A 10,389-nucleotide genomic window follows, 5' to 3' on the forward strand; every position below is an offset into this window, starting at 1 on the left:
AAGATAGCTAAGATAATTGTACTACTAATTTCTATTGGTTTATTGAAAGGAACAGTTAATGTCTAATTGTTTGACCAGTCTTACATGCCTATATCTGGTTACCTGGGCAGCCACTTTGAAGGTAATAATATGTAATACAACAGCCATTGTGCTTGTTTGGAAATTCTGTATCTTTTTTACTGTTTTTGTGTTGTTTTGTTTATGTCTTGTTTTTGTTATTTTGTTTTTGTTCTTTTCTCTTTAAATTAAAAAAAAAAAAGAATCAGTCAATTGGCTTTCTATACTAACTTGTGAATCTGTCCCATGCCTCAGTGACTTGGTTGATGAGCCAGCGACTGGCATGCAGAAACACAACTCTCCATGCCAATGGTCATGGTAGAAGCCTGTAGGGGCCTTTGACACTGTGACAGCTCTGAAGGCAAGATAACACTGCAGGTGAGGACACTGACTCTCACTCAGAATTCCAGGGCAATAACTGCCCACCTTAGAGAGAAAGCAGATCTCTCACTCAGCAAAGATTTACTGCTGGGAATGCTTTTGTCCCAATTTTCACAGGGCCTTGATCACTTTCACGCCTTTTCTGCCTCAGACTCCCTGCACTTCCCTGCCCACAACCTGATATGTTAAAGACTCAGTAGATAGTGGCTAGTCAGAGAAGGGGGAGTCTTAACCACAAGAGCTCTGATCTTCCTGGACCCCTGTATACCATATGACTTTTTATCTATCATCTTCTTCCTTTTGCTGTACACTCAGCCAGGGGATACAGACACCGGCCAGCTCCCAAGAGTATCAGAACTCAATATCTGGCCCTGAATAGCTGCACCCCGTGGAACTGCTCACTTGGGGGAGGGAGTATCCTTCTGTTACATCACCCACAGGCCCTCTCTGGGTTCTCATCAGGGCTGTTATCCATATCATGTGGCACCAACTGAGAAGCAACCCCGTCCCCAAGCTGCAGGCAGTGGCTCTACATTTCTACTAAGAAGGGGCAACAGAAGAGGAGAATGGATCCATTACCTTCTACAGCACAATCCTTGGGTCCTCTCTGGGGAAAGATTAAACAGCTCATCACAGAGGCTAAACAAATGCTGCAAAAAATCACATCCTTTCCACCCCAGAGAAGTTCTTCCTGGCAATGGTAACCAAGTCACCTATAACATAAGACAGCAACAGTAAAAGGATTCCTTTTTATTCTGCTTCTTTCTAGCTGTACACAAAAAGTAAGTGGCTTGGTATACTGGGCACATATCTTTATACCTCCTGGTTTTTATATAGTCACCTGGGAAGACGCTGAGCCTCCTCTTTTTTCCAACAGTGCCTCCTAGACGGCAGGGCCTGGCTGCCCCCTCCTGGCCCTTGAAGGAATTGTGGTAGTGATTCTATCCACTCTGGATGTTCTAGTGGCTGGCATTTACTACCTCCTGATTGGTACTCTCTGGCTGAAGAATTCCCCCTCTGTTTGGTCTCCAGTGTCACTAATAGCTCTTATGGTGCTCCCTTCCATCCCCAGTGGTATGTGAATCATATTTCATTGGGCCCATCCGAACTGACAGGGCTTGCCATCAGATCTTTATCAACACTGCTGGACTCCTAGAGTCCTCTGTATCTGGGAGGCACTTCCCAAAACCCAATATTCCTGCATGTTCTCATTCATGGTGCCTATAGAAGATGACCTAGATTTGGGGTAGACATCATGTCAGTGCACCGATCTCTCCATTATTCATCTTGCTTACACTATAACTCTAGAAAATTGTGGATCTTATCATTCGATGGTACTAGAATCGAATTCTACCTGGAATTATATTTTGCCTTTCAATTACACTGGCAGGGGGCAGGGGATATAGCTCAGTGGCACAGTGCCTGCCTGGCAAGCGTGAAGTCCTGAGTTTGATTCCCGGCACCAAAAAGAAAAGAAAAAGATACAAAGTCAGTTACAGTGGCAGCCCACCTTCCCACAGTCCTGGGATTTCTGTAACCTTACTATGCTTCTTGTCAGATACTCACCATTTCCCTGTTAATGGTAACCATGTGACCACGTGACGGTTGCTGTCTTATATTACAGGTCACATGGTTACCAGTCCCATTGTCAGAACTGGCAGCTATCAACATATAGATAAACTCACATGGATTCCTATACCTCTGATCATGTCGTGATCTATACTTCCCACCCATATATTTTGGCCCTCACTGAGGAGGAACCTATTTTCGCTATTTACAGTTCATCCACTACTTGCTACTGACTTTTAAGGTTCTCAATATTCCCTGCCCAGCATACTCCACATGGCTCACTCCCTGTGTCACTAATAATAATATATCTCAATTAAATAGTGCTCACAGTATGGTGCTTAGCCTAAGGGCTAAAGCCTAGCTCTCCAACAATCTTACATGTCATTGGGTGAGAGACTCTGCTTTCAAACACATTACTGCAACCTTAAACATCTCAGACAAAAGTGGTTTGGGGCCATTAGAGCAGTGACCGGAGTGGCAGCTGCAGTCACAGCACCTATTGCCCCGACTAGGAATGACTGCCCAGACTAGGAATGACTATTTTCAGAATAGCACTGCTAAGCCTTTAACTCCAGTCAGTATTGATAAAGAAATGTTACAAAGACTTCGTGCTCTCAAAGTCATGGTAGGATGGCTCAGCAAACACTGACAAGCTCTTGGGACACCCAGTAGGCGCAGCTGTGATGCTGGTTACCATTCCACGAGCGTCACTCCAATTCCATTCTATCTTTTCTAAGTCCTGGGGCAAAGTCCAGTGTACGCTCTGTGATACTTTTCATGCTGATCTCCGTGGGGAAATTTCCACTCTCCAAGGATCACTATCGGCCCAGTTACGTAAACTTCTGCTGGAAGCTTGTCATATTACTTTTGATCAACTCACTGATATTATCTCTTGGCTGAATTCCAAAAGATAGTTCTCTGGTCTCAGGCTTCACAATTAGATTCCTTTTGATAATGAAATAGTTTTCTTTTTGCTCTTTCTTACAGTCCTAAGAATCTTCTGTGCACTCTTTCAGAGGCCGCTACATATGGAAGCCTTGATGACCACCAAGTCCCGTATCCCTCCTCCACTCACACTATCCCTCTTTCCCAAACCCATTTATAAAACAAAGCAGAGGGATATATGGGAACATTCGCCAGAAGTATGGGTGAAACGGATATGGAAAAATAAGGAACTTTCTGAGGCCACAGCCCAAAATCTCCCAGAATGTATGATTAAAGATTAATATATAGCCCTTAGGGCCACCAGTCCAAGTAGGATCAAAACACATTGCCTTAAGGAATGTATGCTCTGGCCTAGTCCTCCCCACACTCCAATTCATTACTTTGATGAGTTCTAAAGTCAGTCATGTAACAGACCTCTCTGTCCCTCCCTTGCCCTTTCTCTGTCCATTCCATGTCCCCTCCATGAATTTCTGCAGAGATGTTCTTCTCTGTCCTTTATTCTTGCTTCCTGGACCTATCAATGAAAAGCCACAGAAGTTTCAGCTCTGGGCTGTTTTTTATTGAGACTCTCTCACCCTGAGGGGTCTTGGGTAGAAAGCAGTTCCTCCTGGCATTCTTGGAGGTTAAACTGGACATTCACTCCAACTAATCTCTCACCCTTTGTCCCTGCCAAAGGTATAAACTGCAAAAATTTGTATCAATGTATCAAACAACAATTCTTCTCAAAGGAACTTCCCCTATATTATAGAATAATTTCACCTTTTTAAAGTAAAAAAACCTACTTTTTAAATCCCAGTACTTTTCCCCCAGATGAATGAATATTTTCCAAAAAAACTCTTAGTGGAGCACTAAGTGCCTATGTTATAACCTACACACCTTTGAAGTTCTACTTTTGTCACTTACATACACCAAATTTGTTCCCAACCTTAAGCATACGTTGAATGTCTTCCTTATAAGAATAAGGCTTGCTGTTTTGCGTTGCTTCTTGCATACTGTTGATCTCCCAAAGACAAAAGAACCAAAACTGGATGCATAAATCTAGGATAACATCTCTCACTCTTAGTGGTGTAGAGCCAGTGAGACAAACCCAAGCCTCTTTCAAAAGGAGTCTGTGATGATGTGCCTTACATGTACATTTTAATACCTTCAGTCTTGACATTACAGGAGTCCTGACATTATAATATATATATAATATATATATTTATATATATAAATTAATATGGAAAGGAAAGATATTGCTCTACAGTTTATGAAAGATAAAAACTATTTTCTTTACAGGAAATATGGAAATATCCTTTGAGGCTTAAAATACTCACCCATTATTCTATGTTTTTGCAATAAATGAAGCTTTAAAGAAGACACATAAATATTAATCCAAATCATGAAAATTCCTTTTAAGTTAATTTCACACATCATATAAATCAAAAATGAACTGCACAACAAGAAGTCTTAAGCATTTTGTCCAGAAGCACATAACACTGGATGTGTATCTTTTATCTGAAGAGAGGAAGAGGGCTACTTTTATTTTTTTAATTTTGAGACAGGGTCTTGCTAAACAGTCCGGGCTGGACTGTAACTTGCGATACTCCTGCCTCAGTCTCCTAACGCTCGGTGGTCACAGGCGTGTGCACCCAGGACACGATGCTGAGACTTTTCAACTACCTTTCAAGTAGTGGAGATGGAGCCACCAGGGCTGGGACCACTGAGCAAGATGGCGAGGGTGACGTTGGAGACCACTTTGCCCAGCTTCACTTCCTGACTTTTTATCACCCGATCCAAGTGGAGAGTGCAGTGCAAGGCACTTGGTTTATGGGGCTGGGGTGGAAGTCTACCCACCAGCCCAGGACCCCCACTAAAGCTCCTTAGCTCAGGCCCACCACACCAGACTCCTGGCTGGTACCCAAGCAGCAGGTAGGTAGAACCAGTGGGGGCCTTTTCATCTCACATAAAACCAACAAAACCTCAGTTCAGCCTCAGGACAGGCGCCTAGGACATTCACTGTCCACATGGTTAAGCCATTGCAAGGGGACACTGCCCAGGGCCTAAGGTCCATCACCGCTTCCCCAGGATGCTGGCCAGGCCCTCACTGAGGAAACAGCCTCGGCTTGCGATAAGTCTGAGAGCAGCAGTCTCAAGTTGTGTGCTTAGATCCCAGGCTTGAAGTACTGGCTCCACGGCCCGTGCATGCGGACAGCAACAGAGGTCCCGAATGACCTCTCAAGGACAAGGCCAAACCCTGCACCACATGACCCGAAGCCCCTGGTGCACATAGCAGCAGAGTGCAGCCCACCTGGACCCCTGCCAGGATCCACGGCGAGCTGCAGCCTCAGCCTGTAATGCTCTCAAGGACCCACATCTGTGTCCCATGTAATGCGCTCTGAATCTCCGCCTGCCGGACTCACAGGAAGAGACACATTCCTGAGGGTCCTACTGTCCTGCCTGGTTCTATGAATGTGCTAGAAGCATAGGGGAAGAGGGAGGCAGAAGGCAGGTCACCGTGTGCCATGGCTGCCCTGGGGCTCTTGTGAAGGCCAGAATCTAGGCTCAACACACAGAACTTTTCTTCCTTGTCCACTGTCAGAAAAACGGGGCCTGTTGCGGGGGAACACCCTTCACTTTGTTTCTTTTGGGGTTTTCCTATTATTATTATTATTGTTGTTGTTATTATTATTATATTTTCCTATTTATTCAGACAGGGTCACTGTAGTTCACACTGGCTTTGAACTCACTACATAACCCAGGCTGGCCTTGAACTTGTGGCAGTCCTCCTGTCTCAGCCTCCTAAAGGCTGAGATTAGACGTGTACAGCCCCACGTCTGACATACTTTTTGTCTTTTGTGGGAGCAGGGAGCGGACCTCACCCCACATACCAGCCTCCTGGTTTCAGTGGGTCCCACAGAGGTGACAGCTTCTCGGAACCCAAGCTGCTGACCAACAGCCAGGGAGGTAAGATGCACAGAAGAGGGGCAGCGAGCATTCAGAGCTCATTCTGGAGCTCTGGGAATGTTCTTCACGTCACCTGTCACCTTTCCCTCTTTTGACCTTGCACAATCCTATCCAGAGGGGAAAGAGGCAAGTATCCTGCCACGTGATTCTGAGGCGTTTTTGGCAATTGACTCACCCACCTGGATTTAGCAAAGGATGGATAGGCCACCATAGAGCAGGCGGCAGCCAGGTGGCCTATAAATAGTTCCCCTTGTGGGCAGCTCAGTAATCATCTTCCTCCTTCCGCACGTTCCCGGCCCAGTATCTGCTCGGAGGCCATGGCTCTGCACCTCCTGTGGCTGGGACTCATCCTGCTGGGGGCCCTGCAGACCCAGGCCCAGGACTCCTCTTCAAGGCCATCTCTGAGCATGGTCCCCTTGCAGGCTGACTTTCAGGAAGACAAGGTAAAGGCTCTGGCAGAGCACTCGCAAGGAGTACCTGGGTGATGGATCAGGGGAGCAGGGGGGAAGAAAGGCAATGGAGCTCAGAGGCAGTGTTCAGTGGTAGGAGCAGGACTCAGGGAGTCCAGGCCCAGCGCATGCCGGGTGGGGGACATTTTTAGTCCTTCTGCGCAGAAGAGAAAACTGAGGCTCAAGAAGACCCATCAGCTACTTGCCCAGGGCCACTGCATCCCCAACAACTCAGGGCTGACTCCTCTCCCGGGGACCCAGCTCCTGCTAGTTTCTCAGGGCAACCCCATCCCTAGGCTGCTGCCCAGAGGGCCCAGCAGGGACAGCATGGGAGGGGGGCTCTGGGGCCACCACTGGGCTCTGCCTGTCATCACCCTCTTACAGTTCCAGGGGAAGTGGTATGTTATAGGTGTGGCGGAGAACACAATTCAGAATGGAAGCCAAAGACAGCTTAAAATGTACAGTGTCACCTATGAGCTGAAAGATGATCACAGCTACAACGTAACCACCACACTGCTCAGGTAAAGCAACTAGCTCGGGGTTGGGGGGGTCTCAGAAGCCTATCTGTCACAGCCAAGGGGTGACCAATGCTGAGAAGTGTAGTCATTCCTCTCACCACTCGGCTGCAAATCAATCTTCCTCACTCCCCACCATCAGCATTCATGGGACAAACACAGCCAGTAGAAACAGGGCAGAGAGCTCAATGTCTCAGGGTCAGGGGGATACGGGATCCACCAGGGATCCCACCAAGACCACCAGTAGGACTTGTATGGAAGCGAACTTAAAGAGCCTGTGATATATTCAGGTTAGTCCAGGAAACTGAAGTAAGAGGGCTACAAATTTGAAGGTAGCATGGGCAACTTGGAAAGACCTTGTCCCAAAATAAAAATGAAAAGGTGCTGGCCTGGGGCTCCCGCAAGGGCTAGGATCTGGGCACAGCCATAGCCGGGGAGCTGAGAAGGAACAGGGATGTAAGGCTGGGCAGTCCAAGGCAGGAAAAGACAGAGGTAGCACAGATGAGAAGCTGGAGAGGGAAGCCCAGCCCACCCACGTGCCCCGGGTTCTGTCCCTGTCCACCGGGTGGTTTGGAGTGAGAGCCTATGAAGATGGAGGGTCACAAGGAATGGGGCTTGGGGGCTTGGCTCTGGGGTGCAGGAATGGCTTACATTCAAGGGAGAGGTCAGGTGTGGCTCAAGCACTAGGTCAGAGCTCAACATAGGACAGACAAAGCTCAGAAAAAATGTCAGGAGAGATGGGAAAGAGAAGCCACGAGACAAGAGCAGGGGTCAGTCCCTGGGGTCTGTGTGTGGGACAGCTTGACACAGGGAGGTAACAGAGGAGACAGTGAGTGCTGGATAGAGGGTGGAGTGGCCATGTAGAGGCTGAGCGTGGAAGGACCAGGACCATGGCGAGGGGGAGGTGAGGGACAAGGCTTTCATGGCCTGGCGGGGGTGGGGGCTTCGATGAACCGTTGTAGCAGGGGGTCCATTTAAGTCTATGTCATCTCCTTGCTTAGCCTGTATCATTTCTGTCTCCCAGAGAGCTACAAAGCAGGGGCAAGTTTTGCGACTACTGGATCAGAACTGTTGTCCCCAGTGTCCATCCTGGCCAGTTCACCCTGGGCAATATTACTCGTAAGTCCTAAGTGGGATGGGGGCCCTAAGGTTAGGATTTCGAAGCAGATTCCTCCCAGGAGGGCATAGGCCTCCCTGCTACTCCACACACATGCTGTTCTACCGGGAGAAGGCCCTACTGACGATCAAGGTGGAAGGGGACAGCGTCTTCCTACCGACTAGGGCAGGGATGACCCTCACTGTCCCCATTACAGTTTACGTTGGAACGCAGAGCTACACCATGAGAGTGGTCAACACCAACTACGATGAGGTAGCCATCGTGTTCTTTGAGAAGATATTCAGAAACACAGTGTACTTCAAGATCACCCTCTACGGTGAGCCCTTTCTCCCTCTGCTCTTTGGGGAGGGAACCATTTTCCCAAGGTCCCACGTCTTGTCCAGTTTGAGGACCCTCGGGAAAGAGGCCATTCCCTAGACCCTCCTTAGGAAAGGGTTCTAGGGCCTCCTTCAACAGTATTTATGGAGTGAGACTGGTTTTGCAGTGCACACCTGCCATCCTAGAATTTGGGAGCCTGAGGCAGGAGGTTTGTGAGTTTAAGGCCAGCCCAAACTGCATAGCAAGACCCTGTCTCAAAATACTTTCAGAAAGTATCTTTCTTTCTGGGTCACTCACTGGCAATCTTGGCTACAGGGAGAACCAAGGAGCTGAGCCCTGAACTGAAGAATTACTTTGTCCACTTTGCAAAGTATCTGGGCTTCACTGATGACAACATCCTGTTTACTGCCCCCAACGGTAATGGCCGCCTGGGAGAGAGGAAGGGCATGTGGGATTCTCCAGGTCTGATGATGCCTCACCGGGGAAAGGGGACAGGAGAGACTCAGGCCCCTACTCCCATCACTGGGAAGTTCGTGGTGAAAATCTGGGGTCTGTGGGTCCCCAGGGAGCCTGGCCTCAAATACACTCTCTGACAGTTTAGCCAAGGGCTGCCCAGATTACAGTGTCAGGCCCAGCTCCGGATTTCCCCCATCATCACTGCCTGAGCAACCTCTTCCCCGTAACTCAGTTCCTTGGGTCCCATTTGTACCTTGAGTCTTCTATCCTGGATTACCCCCTCATCACACATTGTGCCTTGCTGTCCTGCCCACCTTTCCCTTCCCCAGCCTCTTGCTCATTCCTGACATAGGAGATGTCCATTGTTTCCAGTGGCCGGGCCTGGGCAGGGGATTTCAGTAAGTTCACTCAGGATCACTGCCTGGGAGGCTGACAGGACTCTCTGCAGGTAAACTGGCTGGAGGCCTTGGTTCAGAGCCCCTGTGAGGCCCAGGCACCCAAGGGATCTCATTCCCAGACCTTGAATTCAGGAAACCCCCAGAGACCCAGCATCTTGGCCAGGCCGGGCCCACTACAGCCACGGGCAGTGCCATGGGTCCTGGCAACTATAGACCACACACACACACCTGTGCCTGCTCTGATGTTCTTTCTCCCTCATATCTTCCACAGATGAGTGCATCGATTCCTGAACAGGAAGTAAGTCTGGCTGGGCAGGGGCTGATGGGAGATCAGGAAGGGGCAGGCTGGGGGTCTCGGGGCTGCCTTTGCTCCTCCCTTCCCCCAGACCTGACCCTCGGTCATCCTTACTGTGCTGTCCCTTCTCAGGTGCCTCCGATCTGAAGAGACCCCTGTTCTTCCTGTCACCAAGGTGCCACCTGGCTGCCCCAGCAGCCACAACGCCAGTGGGAGAGCTGGAAGACTCAACTTACAGTGCACTGTTCTACACCGATCACCCCCAATTCCAGCCACCCCGTGGAACCCCATTTTCTACTAAATAAACACCTTCAACCAAGTCTCCGTGTCTGTACTTCCTATGCCCTGGCCCCTGGGGAGGGGAAGGGAAAAGGGTGGGGTGACACCACCCTCACTTCCAGAGTCTGCTGTCCCCAGAACCCAGCTTGAAAGTAACCCAATTAATTTGGAGAGCAGAAATATCTGGAAGGAGAGGACCTGAAGGCCAGGAGGGAAAAAGAAAGTGCTCTCAAAAATAACAGAGTGTCCAGTTCCCACCTCAAGACCTTAGCCGGGGAAAACACCAGGCACATGTGCTATAGGCTTCCGGGGAACCAAGAAAAATCCTCTGTCAACCACAAAAAGCACCCACCTCCAAATGATTAAGCCATATCTCAGGCTGCATGTGCTTTAGAATATCCTAAACCAATGAAAGTGATCCCAACTCAGTTGTACTGAATTATAATCTCATTTACAATGTGGTTTTTGCGCCACCCCCTGTGGGTTTTGGACACCATGGTCACCAGAAGCCAGATACTCATGTAGCAAGGAAGCAGTTCCTCACTGGGTCCTTGGTCAATGAAAAATTTAGTGAAGACACATAGGCCATACAGAACACAGGTAAAATTATTGTAAATTCATTGATTGACCCAGAGAGGTTCCAGAGGGGGACCTAGGGGATAGT

General features: G+C 48.7%; 2 protein-coding genes across 2 annotated transcripts in view; both read left to right on the forward strand.

Moving 5' to 3' along the window:
• LOC106147506 (neutrophil gelatinase-associated lipocalin-like) overlaps nt 1–6,087 on the forward strand; it is a 17,590-nt gene extending 11,503 nt beyond the window's left edge. The window contains exons 5-6 of the mRNA XM_013509382.1: nt 5,800–5,898; nt 6,014–6,087. Of these exons, the coding sequence (XP_013364836.1) occupies nt 5,800–5,898; nt 6,014–6,087 (173 nt within the window). The remainder of the gene's footprint in view (nt 1–5,799; nt 5,899–6,013) is intronic.
• Nucleotides 6,088–6,215: 128 nt separating this feature from the next.
• LOC102024063 (neutrophil gelatinase-associated lipocalin-like) lies at nt 6,216–9,751 on the forward strand. Its single transcript, XM_005413637.1, has 6 exons — nt 6,216–6,341; nt 6,732–6,868; nt 7,902–7,981; nt 8,176–8,295; nt 8,613–8,846; nt 9,579–9,751. Exons 1-6 carry the CDS (start codon nt 6,216–6,218, stop codon nt 9,749–9,751), a joined length of 870 nt encoding a protein of 289 aa, XP_005413694.1.
• Nucleotides 9,752–10,389: the final 638 nt, after the last annotated feature.

Source organism: Chinchilla lanigera, unplaced genomic scaffold, assembly GCF_000276665.1.
Source record: "Chinchilla lanigera isolate Chin_1 unplaced genomic scaffold, ChiLan1.0 scaffold00169, whole genome shotgun sequence".
Taxonomy (NCBI): Eukaryota; Metazoa; Chordata; class Mammalia; order Rodentia; family Chinchillidae; genus Chinchilla; species Chinchilla lanigera.

What these genes read in the sequence shown, in the direction of transcription:
- LOC102024063 (XM_005413637.1), top strand. Translation starts at nt 6,216, where the DNA reads ATGGCTCTGCACCTCCTGTGGCTGGGACTCATCCTGCTGGGGGCCCTG. An exon ending in CACCCTGGGCAATATTACTC is followed by an intron (nt 7,982 to 8,175) that starts GTAAGTCCTAAG and finishes TCCCCATTACAG; the next exon opens with TTTACGTTGGAACGCAGAGC. An exon ending in CTTCAAGATCACCCTCTACG is followed by an intron (nt 8,296 to 8,612) that starts GTGAGCCCTTTC and finishes TCTTGGCTACAG; the next exon opens with GGAGAACCAAGGAGCTGAGC.